The following is a 20068-nucleotide window of genomic DNA, read 5'->3' as shown; positions in this document are numbered from 1 at the left end:
CTCACCTGTTCAACTGGCTGTAACCAAGCCTTTTATACACTCTAATCTCCCTGTGGACCTGGTTCTGCTTCTGCAGAGAGGCCGTCAGTAACTTCCTCATGGCTCTTAACCAGCAGAGACAGAGTCAGCCCTGCAGCCAGCACCAGATGTCTGACAACATCTGGGCCGCTCTGCGGATTGCCCTCTCCATGCTGGACCGAACTGAGCTGTTCCAGGCTGTCGGCACACGGGACCTGGACCAACTGATGGGGGCGTTTGAGGTGGATGATGTGTGAGCAATGTGTATGTTCTGGTTCTGCGGAAACCAAAGACACGAGGATGGTCCAAGGCAAAACCCTTTATCTACTCATAACTTAGTTTCAGACCTCCTATGCTTTTGAAGTCCAGAACTGTTCCCAGATCAGGTCTAAAAGCTTCAGTTACAGCTCTGCCCATCAGACTGTAGGTCTATTCCAGTAGTTTGTAGCTCCACCCATTACATTATAAATCTTCATCAGATTACGGTACCGTTTTTTATGCTATCAGTACAGGACCTGCTAAGGATAACGGTCAACAGCGCAATCCTGGCCACAGTTAAACACTACATTCAATAAAAACAAAGGTTTTAAATAATACATTTATTATGAAGTTGAGTTAACAAACAATGAAACATGCCAGCACTGTCTCTTTTAGTGCTGAAATAACTCTTTGCTAATGTTACTAGCATTGTTTTCTCACTTCAGTTTATTTATAAAGCACCAAGTCAGGACCAGAGTCATCTCAAGGACCTTCACATAGTAAACTATCCAATACAGGTCAGGTCATTAAGCCAATCAGTAAAAAGTTTCCCATATAAGGAACCCAGCAGGTTGCATCGAGTCACTGACTAGTGTCAGAGTCTTTACAGCAATAGTGAATCTATAATTAAACGGGTAAACTAGTAGTAGCACATTCAATGTCAAAGAGAGTCAAATGTTATTATCAGGAGAAGGAGAATGTTTAAGTGGTTAGCAGCAGTGTGCTAGCTGATGGCCCCCTCCATGAGGCCACCAAAACTCAGCAGAACAATTCAATTCAATTTTATTTATATAGCGCCAAATCACGACAAGAGTCGTCTCAAGGCACTTCACATAATAAACAACAGAACACCATTGTAGCTTCTTCTGGGGAGAAAAACACTTAGAGAAAAAATAAAGTTAACAGCTGAAATAGCAGGAAATAATGCAGTTAAAGAGCAGATTGTAGAAGAAAGTAGTGGAGTGTGGAAAGTGGTCAGTGTGTCCTCCAGCAGTGTAAATAAGGCTATTGAAGGAGCATAGGTATTAGCAAAACTTGTGAAGGTTTATTGAATTTTTTTATGTTTAGAATTTTTGACGTCCTGTCCATGCAGAGCATCCGTATTTTAGTTACGTCAAGAGTGTAAGGTGCTACACAAGTGCGTTATTTATTATGTAGGCTCCCTATAGCTGCTATTCTCTTCTGGTGTTCTTGCTTTACTAAAATATATGTCTGTACTTATTTGATTGATGGCAGTTTTTGCTTTTTCTTAGACTCCAAATGTAATTTGGCAATTCATAATTTGTAAAAACATAATCAGTGATATTAGCATTAGCATCTCTATGGGTTTTTCCAAGTATATTAGCATTGTGCTAACCACTCACCGCCAGTCAATAGCAGCCTTTGCATTTAGAAAATCTCCTTTTGTCACATCACAATTAATGGTTCAGCCCTATTTCTTATCTGAGGCCATGAGAAAATCATTTGTAACTTTCACTAATGCAGTTTCAGTGCTGTGATGCTCTCTAAAACCAGACTGAAATTCCTCAAACATATTAGTGTTTAGATGCTCACATACTTGGATGGCCACTATGTTCTCAAGGACTTTGGATAAAAATGGAACGTTAGATATTGGTCTATAATTCATTGGGTCATCTGGATCCAGAGAAGGCTTCTTAAGTAAAGGTTTGATTACAGCAACCTTAAAATCCTGTGGTACATATCCATTTACTAAGGATAGATTGATTATATCTAGAATGGGGCAGTAACCAAAGGAATGCTTCTTTAAATAATTTGGTTGGGATTGGATCTAAAATGCAAGTTGAAGGTTTAGATGAAGCTAATATTTTTGATAACTCTGAAAGCTCAACTGGATCAAAACGGTTCAAGCACAGATGAGGTTCTACAGTCACCTCTGATGCTGCCTCACTTACTGAGGAAGAAGAAATCGCATTAGGGAGAACGCTAATGATTTTGTTACTAATAGAATTTATTTTACTCGTGAAAAATCCCATAAAGTTGTTGCTGCTGAGGGCTAAGGGAATAGATAGTTCAGAGCAATGATTCTGTGTAAGATTGGCAACTGTACTGAAAAGAAATTTAGGATTATTCTTATTTTCCTCAATTAGCATTGAAAAAAAAGCAGTTCTAGCTTGTCGAAGCTTATTTTTTATAAAGCACAATACTTATTTTTCCAGGATAAGTAGGACTCCTCCTGGTGTGTAGAGCGCCATGTTTAAATATTGCTAATTACGTTCTTACAAATTATGAATTGCCAAATTACATTTGGAGTCTAATAAAAAACAAAAACTGCCATTAGTCAAATAAGTAGACATATTTTTGTTGGGGTTATTAGGAGCGAACAATTAGTAAGCTTCAACTTACTTTTGGATTCTTCAATAAATTCTGTAAATATGGGAATATTTACTGATTTATTAATTAATTAAGATATTCTTAGATATACGGGGCACCATTCCCCTTTTTCCGGGGAAAAATTGAATCCAAAACTCTTATCAGTCTTTCTTGAAGTTCGTAGAATCCTTGGAGCAGAGACTTCTCTTCGACACAACAAAGCTACTGGACACAAAAATCTGAATTTTATAACATTTAATTAACAATTTGTCAAATGAATAAACAGTGGAATAGATGAATAATAACCGTGTGATATGATTGAAGATGGATGTGTTTGCATGTGATGGAGGATGTATGAATGGGGTCCTTTGTTCTCACAAAGGAGTAGTGTGTATGTGTGTGTGTGTGTGTGTGTGCGTGTGTATGGATTCAAAATGGAGTCTTGAATACAAGATGGCTGACCCCTTTGTCTGGCTAAAGTGTGGGTGGCAACTTGCACTTTAACTTCCAAAGCACTTAGAATCAGTAGTAACTTAACCTTAAATCACTCAAAACATTTCAAAAGATCATGAAACAACACAAAAGATTAATCACAAATTAATATCTTTTAGTTTCAGCCTGGCCATGACAGAAACCATTTTAAGATACCAAACAATGATCAATAAGCAGTTTATTCTTTCAAAATGACCCGACGGACGTGTTTGGGACGAAAGAGGAAAACACGAAGCTACTTTTTAAGCAATAGACGCGGTTTATTGCTTATTTGAGACTATAGAGGAAACGGGAGAAGAAAAGGAGAGAAAAAAAATGAGTTTCCTGATCACCAAAGCAGCAAGGCGTCCCCCGCTGTTATGACTTGACGGTTCTCCGTTTTTCTCCGCAGTTTCCGGCGTCATCCGTCGGTTTGATGCTTTCTCCGTTGTTTGGCGTTCACGAGTGTTTCTCCACGGGCTGGACAGAGACAGCAAAGTTTCTTTCTGTGCTGAGTTATAACTTACAGCGTTTCTGAGAGCTGGATGGAGTTGTTGTTTCCCTCAGCTGGTTCTGTGTCCTCAAACATCAGCTGGAGGGGAGCAGAAACGAGCAGATCAGCGGTCCCGTGGGCTCAACTTGGCTCTTAGAGCTTCCGCGTGCTCAAAGAAGTCGGAGCGTTCGACAAGCGTGTCCTCACCGCCAGGTATCCTGGGCAAAAGAACGAGGTTTCTTTGTCTCTGCTGAAGATTTATGGTCTTAGTTTGCGGGAAAACTCCACGGCTTCCCGCACATGCGCAGAACGTGTTTCTGGTACTAGGCGGTGACGTCATCACAATGCTTCCGTGTGCAAAGCATCATGGGAAATGAAGTTTCTTGGCGCTGATGTGATTATTTGCTTTTCAGAGCAATTTAAGCACAGTCATTTTGGAGAAAATCACTGCATAGTAATTTCCTCATGAGGTCAGACCCTCAACATTCCCCCTTTTGGTTTCGGGGATCGCGCCCAAAGCTCGATCGTCGGAAGCACAGATGGGTTTGTTCCTCATGAACGTAGGTCGACTTGATTGTCGGAAGCACAGGTGGGTTTGTCCCTTAGGACGTTGGTCTCCTTGGACGCCTTTGTCTTTGGTCTTTGTCTTGGATCCTGGCGCCTTTGGTCTTTGATCCTGGTCAGGCACAAAGAGGATAGGAAACGGGATAGTCCCCAACGCGCATAACGAGAAGAAGCCACTCACGCAGGTGGTACGCAATGATGATGTCGTCCATGCGAGAGGTAGTGTAGAAGGAGGAAGGTCGGTGGGCGGTTAACTCCACGAGTGGACACAAAGGCATCTCACCGCCGGCCATACAGTTCAGTTTATGGAGCACGCGGTGATGTACGAGGTCCATAGTTCGCAAACGCGCATTGACCTATGTGGTCCCAAGATTCCCCCCTTTTTTGGTCCAAAGGGTGGATCAGGACAGTCTTTGGGCTAAAACAAGGACCATAAAACTAAGAGGTACTACAATGTGCTGGTGCGTCAGACAGAGTCATTGACAGACTGAGCTGGGCCGGCACATAACCACTAGTCAATATGTGACCAAGTAAGAAACAAAAATACAGAAAACCCAAAAAAAAAAAAACATGTAACATATAACATCCAAGAAAATTCATAGCAACCTTGAGGTCTCATAAAATACATTCTTAGGTCATACATTCAGTGTGTAGCTTATAAAGAATGTGACATAATGCAACACTCAGATAAAAATGTGAGGTAGACTAAAGTGAGAACTACTCTTAGGGTTACAAAATAACAAAGAAAATGTTGCTCACCCCCTTTAGACAGGAGTGGTACATTCACGCTTGGAGTCTCCCCGAACGCGGTCACGAGGCACACCGTAGGTGAGCAAGTGCATCTTATCTTGGAGTTTCTTAACACGCCTGTAGGCGGAATAAGCAATCACGGCCGTGATGAGCCATCCCATCCCCAGGGCGACCAATGTGCAGATTAAAGTCGTATAATCTGTGTCAATGTAGCGTCTTGGGCGTCAAAGTAAGTTCACGCGGGTTTTGTGTGAACTTAACAAAGTTAGTTCCTTCAATCAGTAATTGTTGGTCAATTTCTAAATCGAAGGCAAAGTTATAACCCAGGAAAGCGTCCATGATCTCAAACTCTGAGTCATGCTGTTCGAGGTTGAGGTGATGGAGTGTCAGGTTTCTAGTTCAAAGTGGAAATGCCTACCGTCCTTTCAAATACCAATGTTCAGCATCGACCTAAACCTATAGATGTGAGGTGTCACAATTATGGGAACGTTTAACAGGAAACCGAGTTCTAATTTTTTTTCCCAACGTGAATGGGCATTGCACTACTTAGGCTGTACGCTAGGTGGATTTGTGAAAGGTGCACAGTAGAGGGGTTGCAGCTGTCAAGCTAACTTTGAGCAGGTCCAGTGGTACCAAGTACGGGGAAATACGACTTTCAACCAAGCTGTCCAGCGTGGAACTTACTTCCCTGAGCAGGTCCTGCATCAAATCTCTCACCACTCGTGTGTACACAATATCCTGATGTATGGTTTCAGACAAAGTCTTGATTGCACGTAGAGATTCATTAATCAGAGCCTGGTATAAGTACCAGAGTACTCTGTAAGGTTTTAGTAGGTACATCCTGTTAGCGGTCTAGGAAGGAGTTTCTCTTGGTTAGTGAAAGTGACGGCGGGGGGGGCCTGGTTCTTTGTCGGTTAGTACATGTTAGTGGGTTAAACATGCACTTTCCCCCCCTTTCCATTTCCATGCATAGAACTATGTCGAGACTACGTCTACCTCCTGCGGGGAGTCTGGTCTCTGTACCCGCGGGGATGGTTTGACGTAGGGTTTGATTTGGTTTGCATGCACCCATTTGTAGACAGGCTCCTGTCTCGCTTTGGTGATGCGTAACCTGTATGCAACTGGAGAGAGTTTTGCCACGATCTCAAATGGTCCTGACCAGCGGGGCAGGAACTTCTTAGCTTTGCGTGCCGGTTGGGCGAACCGAAAGTAGAATACTTTGTCACCCACCTCGTATTCGCGGCTGGTTGTCTTTTGGTCGTAGTAGGCCTTAGCGCCTTCTACGTTGGTCTCCAGTTTCTTCTGAGCGTGCGCGAACGTAGCTCTGAGGTGTGTTTTCAAGTCTGCCACATACTGATGAGCGGTATAGGCAGTGGCAACACTGACATCCTCTGGGTGATACAGGAGGTGCAGTGGTAGAGTCATCAGTCTGCCGGTCATCATCTCAAAGGGCGTAACCCCCGTGGATCGCTGTGGAGTGGACCGTATGGCCATCAGGACCAGAGGGAGCTTGACGTCCCAGTCCTTCCCAGTGGAGCAGACGTACTTTTTGAGCATAGAGACGACCGTGCGGTTCATCCGTTCGACCTGTCCGGATGACTGTGGGTGATAGGGGAGGTGGAATCTCACTTCCACTCCCAGAAGTTCAAACAGGGACGTCATTACACTGGATGTGAAATGAGTTCCCCGGTCAGAGTCAATGCAGAGTGGAAGTCCCCATCGACTGAAAACGTGGTTAATCAGCAGTACAGCGGCTGTGACGGCTGTATCGTTTGGCGCTGGAAGGCATTCCACCCACTTTGTGAAACTGCAAGTTACAGTTAGCATATATTTGTTTCCTCTTGCCGATTTGGGAACCGGTCCAACCCAGTCGATCTGCAGGTGGGACCAAGGGAAGGTTATTCCCCTGCGTTGCAGTGGTGCTCTAGCAAGCGGCTGGGAGGGTTGAAACTGGGCACAGATGAGGCAGCCTTGGACATAGCTGTGTACATCCTTGGACATCGATGGCCAATATGCTACTTCTGTCAGTGACGCGAGGGTAGCTTTTGTTCCGCGGTGACCTCCAACCGGAGTGTCGTGGGCGTAGGCAAGCATCACTCCTCTGTGGTCGAGTGGAACAACCCAGCGCGGCGGGCTGTGATCGTCACGTATGTAAACTAACAAATCGTTTTGTAGTTTCAGATGCGCGAGTTGACGATGCAGGGTTACCAAATCTCGGCTTGCGCCCGTAGGTGGTGATGGTTGTTTAGACATCGGGCCCTTTTGGAGAAGCTCGCGGATGAGCTTCAGGTCAGGATCTTGTTCCTGCATGGTGACTAGGTCCGCGTCCTGTGGTTTTCTGCCTAGAAACACGGGTACCTCAACGGTCCGAGGTTCGTCTGCCTGGCTAGCATGGCGACGAGTAATCGCGCAGACCTCGTGAACGGCCTTGGGTGGAAGCCACTCGTCTTTGAATTCCCAACAGGTTCCCTGGTCAGCACCGAGCTTAGCAAGGCGGTCAGCTTCGTCATTACCATCTTTCTCCGGACCTAGGGTCCTGGAGTGACCTTTGACCTTTTTCCAGTAGACCATTATGCCTTTCTCAGTGGTGAGCAGATCACACGCTAGGAATAACTCCGAGTGTTTCACGTCTCTGTTCCTGGCATTTTTCATGTTGTTCTCCTTCCACATGGGGAAGTGAGATATGAAGCTGTGTCTAGCGTAGTTTGAATCTGAGCAAAGGACGATTTGAGTGATGTCCAAGGCTGCCGCCTGCTGGAGGGTTATCAACACTGCAGCAATTTCGGCGTACTGACTAGACTTTTGGCCCAACCGGTAGTGATTTGGTTGCTTAGTGTCACAGTCCACCCAAACGACTCCAACCCCAGCACGGAGCTGGCCTTCGTGAAGGTAGGAGCATCCATCAGTGTAAACTTTCGGAAGCCCTTGGCAAACATTCTCATCAAAGTAGCGATGATTGGATGCGGTTGGGTAGACTGCGGCAGGTGTGTCCAGGGGGCCCATGACGGAGTCAGAGTCACAGTGCTGGCAGCCTGCTAGCCCTTGTCCTAGCGCTAGCTTGGTGTTCTGACCATACTTGACCTCAATGTTGTATCCTTGGAGCACCATCATCCACGTCGCAATGCGGCTGTTTGACACTCTTCCTTCGCGAAGTCGCTGGCTGTTTAGGAAGGTGACAGGCTGATGACACGTTTCAATTATCACTTTCTGTCCACCGATGTAACTACGAAAGTGTTCGACAGCCCAGACTGTAGAGAGGAGGGCTCTCTCACAGTCTGAGAACTGGAGTTCCACCTTGCTCAGAGGCTTGCTGGCGTATGCCACAACTCTCATGTCCTGATCGTGTTTCTGCTTCAAAGCAGCGCTCAGGCAGTGAGAGGAGAAAGTAGCCTCTATGTAGAACTCTTTATCCTTGTCTGGGTAAGCCAGACAGGGTGCGGACGCCAACTTCTGTTTTAGGAACTGGAAGGAGAGTTCTTGGGGTCTGTCCCACACGAAAGGTGTGTCGTTCCGAAGCAGCTCAGTGAGGGGCCTCGCTGTTTCAGCGTACTCCTCAATGAACTGCCTGGAGTAGTTGCAGACTCCGAGGAAGCTCCTGAGTTCAGTCAGATTAGCTGGGGCTTTGATGTCCTGAATGGCTCTAATGCGTCCCGCTTGGGGCTCGACTCCATTAGGGCCAACCAGCAGTCCAACATACTCCACTTTGGTTCGACACCATTGTCCCTTGAGAATCGCCAATTTAGCTCCGGCGTCAGCGAGCTGTTGCAGCACGTGATGGAGTTCGGCCAGGTGCTCCTCGAAGGTTCGACTCCTCATCAAGATGTCATCGACATATATGAGGTTCCCTCTGGAAGCAGCATCTGACATGGCTTTGTGGAGGAAGATGTTGAACTCGGCAGGTGAGTTAGAGTAGCCAAAGGGGCAGCGGTTCCAAGTATATTGGCGATTTCCAAAGGAGAAAGCCAGTTTATACTGGTCCGCCGGCTCAACCTTCATGGTCCAGAAGCCGTTGGCTACGTCAACCGTAGAGAAGAAACGAGCATCTCTGACTCTGGCTAGCTCCTGATCTAAATGGATCATAGGCCACCTGGAGAGAGGTACTTGTTTGTTCAGTGCCCGATAGTCTATGGTGAGACGCCATTTCCCAGTCGGTTTCAGAACCGGCCAGATGGGAGAGTTGTAAGTGGAGTTACACTCTCTGATGATGTTTTTCTCCTTCAGCTGATCGAGGATCTCCTGGATCGACTCATAAGCAGCGAGGGGAATCTTGTACTGACGTACAAAAGTAGGAGGGGCATTCGGGTTCGTTGGAATGCGAACCGTGTGCAGGTTTGTGAGTCCACAGTCCAGGGAGTCCCTGGATAAGATGGACTGAAACTCATAGAACAGGCTTCTAAGCTCTGCTCTCTGCTCCTCTGACTCCAGCGCATCCGCTTTGTCAAGCTGCTGGCTGACTTCGGCCTCGAAGCCGTCATAAGGTTCAGAGGAGGAGGGTCTCTGATGTTCCGGGCTTTCAACCGGTGACTCAGAGGGTTGAGTATTTATTGCAAAAACCGTTAGACACTGACCGCCGTCAGTATCTAAGGTTGCACTGCAAATGGGTTCCTCAGGAAGGGCTTCATGCCGCTTGATGGTAATCATTTGTGAAGGGAAAGTACTGAATGTGTCTACACCAACCTGTCTGTCGTTCAAGAACAACGGAAGTTGTCCGATCACGGGGACTGAAAGTTCGAAGTCATGGAATGAGCTATCTATCAGCATGCCCAAGGGCTTTCCTGCCGGCAGGTGGATAGGACTCTGGGTCGGATTTTCGACCAACAAGTACGCAGAACGATTGTTCAGCTCCAAGAGTGGCGTGCCACAGACGGCTAAGTTGAGCTCCAAGAAGTGTGGTGATGGCTGGAAGAAGGCCTGTGTGCCTGGCAGCTTCTGATGCTTCATCAGAGTCAGACGAACAGGCACCCCTTTGACCAATGGGGGCAGAACCGTGCTGGCTTCAACCACTGCACGGCAGGCCTGTGGAATGGCCTGACCGGACAGCAAGTGTTCAGGGCCTTCTGAGCAAGGCTCAGAGGATGGTGTGGCCCGGGCCCAAAGGACTTGATTGCAAGTGTCCAGCTGGGCACCTAGTCGAACCAGCAGATCTGCTCCAATGAGTGCAGGTGGATCAAGCTGTGGTATGATGCTGAATGTATGTGTGAGCTGTCTTGCTCCAAGTTGGATAGTCAGAGAGCAGACCTCTGGCGCTTTCAGGAGCCTCTGCGGCCAAGTAGGTGACAAGAGCCGATGGCTACGTGTCACACTGACCAGAAGGGGGTCCTTCTGACGCAGGTGTTCAAACGTCTGCTGGCTGATGGCTGACTTTTCAGACCAAAGAGCAAGGCGAGCATCTGAGATGTGGGTGCAGTTGATGGTAAGACCACCAACTATGTGTGGTGCATATGGCTGCAGGCTGACGTTCTTCAGCGAGCAGAGAAAAGATGAATGTGTGCGGAACGGAGTTCCAGGAGCGGTTTCATGCCTTTGCAGGCGGACATCGTCTGTGGGAGCTGTAGGGAGGGGCATGACCTTGGAACAAGGGTTTTGCGGCTCACTTATGCTGACTTCAAGAATGGAGGATGGTCGGCTGCTATCTGGGTTCCAGGGCTTAGGTGTGTCCACCTGGGCCCACAGTTGACCCTTCTGGCAGTCGATGAGGGGAGCTAGACGTTCAAGCAGGTCCTGACCAATGAGAAGTGGTTCAGTGTCTAGCTGGCAGACATAAAACGGGTGAACCAGAGTCATGTCTTGGAAGGTGATATCCAGCCACGCCCGGTGAGTGATACACTCCCGGGTCTGGGTGTAGCTGGTGATTTTCAGGTCACAAGGTTCAACCTGGACTGGTTTCCCGAGCGACCGCATGGTGTCAGACACGCGATGGAACAATGTGGAGCACATCAGGGTGATTTCTGAGCCGGTATCCAGCAGAGCATCAACCTGTATGCACCCACCTACGTTGGTGCTACAGTACAAACGGCGAGCATGATCATGGTTTGTTAAGTCACCAAGGAACTTCAGAAATTTAGTATCTGGTTTCTCTGGGGGGTAGATTTCAGGAGACTCCTGTGGTCTACCAGTAGTGTTTCCCCAACTGATCAGGTAAGTCCTGGCCACGCTGGGGGGTTGAGCCACGCCTAGTCATGCGGACGTTGGCTCTGAGTCTGGCTTCTTAGAAGCAGACTTTGGTGCAGGGGTCTCATCTGCAGATCTCAGCTGTTCCTTCTGTTTAGCTAGGAACTGCTGAAACATCTCCTGGAGGTCGGCTTTGGTCAAGTACTCACCTGCGGACTTGTGTTCGGGACCTACCTGTGGGCGGCGCTCCTTAAACCTTCCACTGTTCCGACCTGCCTGCCGTTGGTTTTGGTTGGACCACTTCCTGTCTGATTGTCCAGACCTAGGTGGCCAATCAGCACCCCCCTTCCCCTGTTGAGGAGATTGGGACTGCTCTCGCGGTTTAGCAGGTCTAGGTTTAGCAGATTTTGGCTTAGTGGGTGGAGCTTCTGTGCCTTCAAGCTCCAAACGCGGCTCGGTGTCGGGAGTTAGGTGCATGACGCGGTGATGTGCGTCAGGCTTTTGGGGCTTTCCGCCGGCTTCCCAAGCCTGTTGAGCGTATCTCCTAATCTCCTGAGTTGTCAGTTTTTTCATCCGACAATACATTGAGACTTCGGAGCGAACACACTCGTGCAGGTTGTGAATGAACAGGGATCTGAAGGCAGGGTCTTCCTCGAGCCCAGGGCCGTTTCGACCTTGGAAATAAGCACTTTTGAGTCGGCGATAATACTCTCTGGGGGGTTCGTTCCTCCCGTGTTTGATGGAGAAGGCCCCCATTGTAGCTGACGCAGAGTCTGCATACGTGGCGTATTCATCTCTCAACGCTCGGCAGAGCGAGGAGTACCGATCACGAATGTCAGGTGGTAGAGTTTCCATGAAACCGTGCACCGTTCTAGATGTGGTTTTCCAAATTAGCTTGAGCTTTTCCCTTGAAGAGGGTGCTGGAAGATCAAGCAGACAACGTTCTATCTCCCTGAGATAATCGTCGACATTGGATTCATTGGTGTTAGGATCAAAGCGTTCTATATCTTTAGCTAGCGATTCAATTTGGCGTACACGGAGTCCTGACTCACGGTACGGCGCGTCATCCTCTGACTCTGACCTACGGTCTGTCTCAGAGGGCGCTGGATATCGCTGGTGTGATCTGGGCTCCCAATGTTGACTCCTGGGGCCCAAATCGTGGTTTGGCATGCTGTGGCGGGCTGCTGGCACGTCACGTGGGTGTCCTGGGAGATCCTCCTCCCGGGGCACGTCTGCGTAGTGCAGCCTGCGTCTTTCAACTGGGGCATCTGCGTAATACGCTTTGTCCGGGTACGGACTGGCGTATGATGCTTTGTCCTGCAGCTGGTTATCGGCATGCCGAATACCGGAGTAGCTAGGATGGGTGGATGGTGGAGGTGCAGCTTGGGGTGCATAACCCCAATCGGCACCTTGCACCCTTCGTGGACTGGGGGAGCGGTCTAAATAGAGGTGCCGCTCAGCTGGTCGACTTCTCACTGATTGAGAAGGCCGTGAAGATGAGGGTGGTGGTCCAACCTGGGGTTCGAGGGCGAACTGCCCTCGGCCCCTAGATGGTCCTGAATGCCCTAGAGTGTGTGTAGGGAACGGGGCCGAAGGTTGGGACAGATAAGCTTCGTCTCTCCCCTGCGGCATGCGTCCGTCCAGAGAGTCAAGGTGTTTCCCCCCTTCCCACTGTCTGTTGTCATCAGCAGAAGGGGGCGGGGTCTTCTCCCCATCTTCCCCAGAATCGGTGCTGGTGTTGTCTTCCTCGATCAGCCTTCCATTTCGCTGTTTTTCAGCTAGCATACTCTGGAGGTTCATGATCTTCTGACCACGTTGGAGTCCTCTCTGATAGAGGATCAGGGCTAACTTAGCTAAGTGAACCTGGATTGGTTTTGTACCATCCGGGTTTCCTATTTGATCAATTACAGCTTCTAGCTCGACGCTACGCTGTTCTTCAGTGAAATCCCTAGAAGGGTAGTCGGGTTCTCGAGCAACCGCGACCAGTTTGGACAATATTTGTCCAGAAAGTAGGCCAGGTTCATAGTCGTGGGCCGCAGCGCCACCTGGTTGCTGGGAGTTGGTCAGTTCACTACTCTGTCCCTCCATTTTTAACAACCGAACCAAAAATAGCCTAGTAGAGCTTCTGCAGATAGCTCAAGCTGCACCTTTTGGGCAGCAACTGCTAGCTTTGTAGCAGAAAAACACTAAATTAACCTTTGTGCGCACAGGTTTTAGCGTTTTAAGATTGCACGGAATGCCGTGACTGATGCTTAAAATACTATTCCTTTCAGTATTTTAGCAAAAGCTGGTGCGTTGCCGTAGCAACGTCTTACAACACTTGCAGTGTTAAATATGCTAGTTATTCCTTCAGAATATTAGCAAACAAGGTGTTATCAGTCTTTGAGTGAAGGTTTCAGTTAGTTATAATAGCCACTGTGAGTTAAAGTCGCTAAATTAGCAGTTAATTTTAGCCTAAAAGGGTTAGTCAGAATTACTTACACACTGCACCTTTAATGAGGAACTGAATTTTAACCTAAAAGGTTAGCCAGAATTAATTACACGTTGCACCTTTAAGGAAAAACTGAATTTTAACCTAAAAGGTTAGCCAGAATTAATTACACGTTGCACCTTTAAGGAAAAACTGAATTTTTTAACCTAAAAGGTCAACCAGAATTAATTTACACGATGCACCTTTAAGGAAAAACTGATTTTTAACCTAAAAGGTCAACCAGAATTAATTTACACGTTGCACCTTTAAAGAAGCACTGAGTAACTGGTGAGAGTTCGATGCAGCTTCCTGCTCAGCGAAATCAGCACCACTCTGTTGCTGGTTCAAGGCTGAACAACGGATTATTTTTAATTCAAGCTTTTTGGATTTATTTGTTTGTTTGTGCCGGATAGAAATCTCTGTGTATCCAAGCCTCACACGGCCGCACCAATAAAATGTTGGGGTTATTAGGAGCGAACAATTAGTAAGCTTCAACTTACTTTTGGATTCTTCAATAAATTCTGTAAATATGGGAATATTTACTGATTTATTAATTAATTAAGATATTCTTAGATATACGGGGCACCATTCCCCTTTTTCCGGGGAAAAATTGAATCCAAAACTCTTATCAGTCTTTCTTGAAGTTCGTAGAATCCTTGGAGCAGAGACTTCTCTTCGACACAACAAAGCTACTGGACACAAAAATCTGAATTTTATAACATTTAATTAACAATTTGTCAAATGAATAAACAGTGGAATAGATGAATAATAACCGTGTGATATGATTGAAGATGGATGTGTTTGCATGTGATGGAGGATGTATGAATGGGGTCCTTTGTTCTCACAAAGGAGTAGTGTGTATGTGTGTGTGTGTGTGTGTGTGCGTGTGTATGGATTCAAAATGGAGTCTTGAATACAAGATGGCTGACCCCTTTGTCTGGCTAAAGTGTGGGTGGCAACTTGCACTTTAACTTCCAAAGCACTTAGAATCAGTAGTAACTTAACCTTAAATCACTCAAAACATTTCAAAAGATCATGAAACAACACAAAAGATTAATCACAAATTAATATCTTTTAGTTTCAGCCTGGCCATGACAGAAACCATTTTAAGATACCAAACAATGATCAATAAGCAGTTTATTCTTTCAAAATGACCCGACGGACGTGTTTGGGACGAAAGAGGAAAACACGAAGCTACTTTTTAAGCAATAGACGCGGTTTATTGCTTATTTGAGACTATAGAGGAAACGGGAGAAGAAAAGGAGAGAAAAAAAATGAGTTTCCTGATCACCAAAGCAGCAAGGCGTCCCCCGCTGTTATGACTTGACGGTTCTCCGTTTTTCTCCGCAGTTTCCGGCGTCATCCGTCGGTTTGATGCTTTCTCCGTTGTTTGGCGTTCACGAGTGTTTCTCCACGGGCTGGACAGAGACAGCAAAGTTTCTTTCTGTGCTGAGTTATAACTTACAGCGTTTCTGAGAGCTGGATGGAGTTGTTGTTTCCCTCAGCTGGTTCTGTGTCCTCAAACATCAGCTGGAGGGGAGCAGAAACGAGCAGATCAGCGGTCCCGTGGGCTCAACTTGGCTCTTAGAGCTTCCGCGTGCTCAAAGAAGTCGGAGCGTTCGACAAGCGTGTCCTCACCGCCAGGTATCCTGGGCAAAAGAACGAGGTTTCTTTGTCTCTGCTGAAGATTTATGGTCTTAGTTTGCGGGAAAACTCCACGGCTTCCCGCACATGCGCAGAACGTGTTTCTGGTACTAGGCGGTGACGTCATCACAATGCTTCCGTGTGCAAAGCATCATGGGAAATGAAGTTTCTTGGCGCTGATGTGATTATTTGCTTTTCAGAGCAATTTAAGCACAGTCATTTTGGAGAAAATCACTGCATAGTAATTTCCTCATGAGGTCAGACCCTCAACATTTTAGTACAGCCAAAACACCAGAAGAGAATAGCAGCTATAGGGAGCCTAAATGATGCACACTTGTATAGCGCCTTACACTCCTTTGACTGCCCTTGACGTAACTAAACTACGGAAGCTCTGCATGGACAAGACACATTTTTTTCCTGCAAATAGATCTTCACAAGTTTTGCTAATACCTATCCTTCAATAGCCTTATTTTACACTGCTGGAGGATACACTGACAATTTTCCACACTCAACTACTTTCTTCTACAATCTGCTCTTTAGCTGCATTATTTCCTGCTATTTCAGCTGTTAACTTTATTTTTTCTCTAAGTGTTTTTCTTCCCAGAAGAAGCTACAATGATGTTCTGCTGAGCTGTGGTAGCCTCATGGAGGGGGCCATTGGCTAGCACACTGCTGCTAACCACTTAATCATTCTCCCTCTCCTGATAATAACATTTTACTCTCTTTGACATTGAATGTGCTACTACTAGTTTATCCTTGTTGTCCGTATTTTTCTTTAAACATCTTTGGCGTGTTCTTGCTGTGTTGAAATTCTAATTCCATCTCTTAGTTCTTTTTAAAACATAGAAAGGTTTTATTTACCTGCAACGTTTCGTTTGCGGCTGCCGTTTAATTATAGATTCACTAGGATAAATACAATAAAGTTTATCTCTCACCAAATAGAATTTTTACTAAGAAATCACAATATATCCATAGAAACACTACTTGGTGTGTGTGTGTGTCTGCTCAGTCTTCTCCATCCATCCAGTGAGTCATGGTGGATGGCTGCTTATACTAAGCCAGGATCCTCAGGAGGTTTCTCACTCTTAAAAGGGAGTTTTCCTCTCCACTGTCGCTGCATGCTTGCTTAGTATGAGGATTGCTGTAAAGACTCTGGCACTAATCAGTGACTCGATGCAACCTGCTGGATTCCTTATATAGGAAACTTTTTACTGATTAGCTTAATGAACTGACCTGTACTGGAATGTTTACTGTGTGAAGGTCCTTGAGACAACTCTGGTCCTGATTTGGCGCTTTATAAATAAACTTAATTGAATTTATTTAAAAGATGCAACAGCGTTGTCAGAGACCGACTATAGTAAAATTTACTTTCATGTCTTGAAAAATCAGTTATATAAAACTCAAAGGTTATCAAAAAGTAGTCCGAGAGGACTAGATTATGTGAAAAGATCGTTATTTCCTCACACTCTATGCCATAAGTCAGCATATGATGGCAGGAGTGGGTGGAGCTGTGTATTCTTTGGATAAAACCAATTGAGTCTAAGATATTACTAAAGGCTACATTGAGGCTATCACTTTCAATGTCCACATGAATGTTAAAATCCCCCACTACAATGACCTTATCAGTATTTAGCACCAAATCAGATAAAAAATCAGAGATCTGATCCAAAAACTCAGGGTAAGGGCCTGGTGGACGATATAAAACTACAAACGAGTGGTTTTACAGTTTTGCAATCTGGATTAGGAAAACTAAGAATAAGACGTTCAAAAGAACTGTAACTATTAATTGGTAAGAGATTGATTAATAGGTCTGAATGGAAAATGGTTGCTACTCCTCCTCCTTGCCCTGTACTTGGAGCAATATGATGATCTGAATAATTAGAAGGAGTTGACTCGTTTAAACTAACATAGTTCTCTTGCTGCAGCCAGGATTCTGTGAGAGAGAGCAAAGAGATCTGATGATCACAAATCAAGTCATTAAAGTATCTTTCCGGAGTTTTCTACTTTCCAAAATTATGTGTGTGTTTTTTCAGAAATCCGTAAAAGTGACTATTTTATCATGTACTGTGATATATTTTAAGCAATACGTCTTTTATTTTTAGTTTTTTGCCAACCACGCCCCCTGCCCTGCAGAGCTCCGTGCAATAGGAAACTGAGCGCCGACCAGAACTAACCAATTGCGTTAGACTACTGCTTACCTGCTTCAAATGTAAGGAATACCTTGGCTGATGCAGAGCTGATGAACTTTTCACGGACAGGTATGTCTCTAAAATATAAATATATGAGAACACAACATGACATGAGAATAATATTTGTAAACATCGTATTTTAGCTGTTTGTCGGCTATAGAAGCCGCCATCTAAAAAAAAACTGAGTGACAGACTTTTTGTGTGATATGCTTGTCAGCCACTAGATGGTGCCATCGGATACTCCGGAAAGAGTCACTAACTAACAAAGTCTTAGAAAAAATAGACCTAATGTTCAATAACCCACATTAAATTTTTCTAGTTTTCTGCTCAGTTGAATTTGTTCTAATATTTATGAGATTTCCATGATTTGCTTTATTAAGCCTGATATTTAATCTGTGTGGTTTTGGCCATGGGCAGGACACTGTCTCTATGGGGTAGTGGGTGGGTAACAGTACAGAAGCTGCGGAGGGGTGTGTTAAACTACGACTCTGCTTCCTGTTCTGGACCCTGGGTTGTCATTGAGGGTGACGGTGGCACAGGAGTATTTATCTTATCCGATGGCACCATCTAGTGGCTGACAAGCATAAAAAGTCTGTTATGTTTGTTTAAGATGATGACTTCACGCTTCTGTTTATAAATGTGCTTCTGTAGCCGACAAACAGCTAAAACATGTTGTTTTACAAGTATTATGCTCATGTCATGTTGTGTTCTCATATATTTATATTTTAGAGACTTGTCCGTGAAAAGTTCATCAACACTGCATCAGCCGAGGTATTCCTTACATTTGAAGCAGGTAACCGGTGGTCTAACGCCATCGGTTAGTTCTGGTCGACACTCAGTTTCCTATTGCACGGAGCTCTGCAGGGCAGGGGGCGTGACTAGCAAAGACATGATAGGATAATCTTACAGATTTCCGACTAATCATACATCATTTCTGAAAGGGGAAAATGCTGGAAAGCAGCTTTAACTGCTCACCTCGTAATCAGAAGGTTGCAGGTTCGAGCACCTGCTCAGGTTTTTCACTGTCGTTGTGTCCTTGGGCAAGACACTTAACCCCCCCGCCTGCTGGGGGTGGTCGGAGGGACTAGTGGTGTCAGTTCGCCCCAGGGCAGCTGTAGCTACATCGTAGCTTACCACCAGCATGTGAATGACTGCCTTGGGGGGGCCCTAGGACTCTAGAAGGCGTTATATCAGATACATTTACCATGGTGGACTAATAAAATCAGCCATGGTCCTAGAAAGAAGAGGGATGGATGCAGTCTCTTCACATCAGATAGGGTTTTCCCCAAAGGGTTTCCAATTATTAATGTAGCCCACGTTGTTTTCAGGACAGCTAGTAAAGAGCTAGCATGTATTCTTATAGCTCCATCTTAAGATTCCACAACTCCCCCAAGGTGCTTCACAACACAATAATTCACCCATTCACATGCTGGTGGGGATGAGCTACCATGTAGCCACAGCTGCCCTGGGGCGCACTGACAGAGGTGCCACCAGCAGGCGAGGTGGGTTAAGTGTCTTGCCCAAGGACACAACAGCAGCATTCTGTGGTTAGAGAATCGAACCTGCAACTGGACAACTCACTGTACCTCAGCAGTCAAACACATACAGTTTAAAACCTTTGTGGTGTCTTAGATGTGGCCTGGGTTATTCTGGGTATGCTGTTGATGTTATCCTCGGCAGGTCCTACAGCGATGGCTACAGATGCCACGGAGATCATGAACGTTACCGTGACCTGGAAATGATTCAGCTGAATAACACAGGTGTTCTGTGGTATATAGCCAGAAACGTTTCATCACTTACCCCTCCATCATATCGTAACTCGACCCTTGATCTTCTATGACATCACATCAGGAGACACAAAATCAGAAACCTAGATTCAGACTCAAATATAGATCAGAAACATAATCATCTACTAGTTCTTTAGATACCCCAAACAGTTCTTTTAACATGAACTGTGGAGAAACTGAAGTTAAAGGTTCGTTCCTGAAAAGCCCTTTGGGCTACCACCCTATCTTGGTGGGCGGGGCAACACTGGCATGACCTGACCTCCACTGGTGTCTGTCTTTCAGACATGTTTTATCAGGATCCCCTGGTTGACCTGAGACAGTCGTTCAACCATGCCCACACTGGTGGTGACACACAGCTGCAGGCTAGGGCTTGAACCTGCAACCCTCCGAGTACAGGGCAGCCACCTAACTCTTCTGCCAGCATCACTTCGTTGTCAGTTAACAATACTTTTGGGTAGACATGTTATTGTAATCAGTTATGTACACAACAATAAGATATTCAATAATTATACTTATTAGAGCACTTGAGCCATTGCTCCACATTCTTCTCAAGATGCCCACGCAGCAATGGACTGTCGGTAATACCCTTCACTGACATGCAGATCAAGGGTGCAAGAGGGGCGGAGCCAAGGTCCACACTAATCAGGACATCTTGTGCACTCACCCCCGGGAAAGGGAACGCAATGTGGAAGTGTGAGTTTTGACAAGACCGAGATCACTCGATCATTCAGCTTTTCATCCTGATCCCTGTGAGACATCTTAGTGTTGATTTCTGCAGCTTTTATTGTGAAATATCACGTTCCTTCCTCCGTCTGAACCCTGCATTCAGGTGAATCATCACAGCAGAGATCCAGCAACCTACAACTCATCGCTGTCCTTTAGTGTTGGGGTGCTGACAACGTGCACACAGAACTAATGTGTAATGTGGGCTAACGTAGGAATAAAAGAAAAGACCTGCTGTTGTGTGTGTGTCTGTTCTAGC

General features: G+C 45.8%; 1 protein-coding gene across 1 annotated transcript in view; it reads left to right on the top strand.

Annotated features, from left to right (window-relative positions):
• The window catches only part of LOC107374170 (PEX5-related protein), a 52095-nt gene extending 32051 nt beyond the window's left edge, over positions 1 to 20044 (top strand). The window contains exon 13 of the mRNA XM_054743894.2: positions 77 to 20044. Within this exon, the coding sequence (XP_054599869.2) occupies positions 77 to 275 (199 nt within the window). The 3' untranslated portion in view covers positions 276 to 20044. The remainder of the gene's footprint in view (positions 1 to 76) is intronic.
• The last annotated feature ends 24 nt before the right edge of the window (positions 20045 to 20068 follow it).

Source organism: Nothobranchius furzeri, chromosome 11 (assembly GCF_043380555.1).
Source record: "Nothobranchius furzeri strain GRZ-AD chromosome 11, NfurGRZ-RIMD1, whole genome shotgun sequence".
NCBI classification, from domain to species: domain Eukaryota; kingdom Metazoa; phylum Chordata; class Actinopteri; order Cyprinodontiformes; family Nothobranchiidae; genus Nothobranchius; species Nothobranchius furzeri.
Note: the sequence above shows the minus strand (reverse complement) of the source record. Positions and strands in the feature narration are given on the sequence as shown.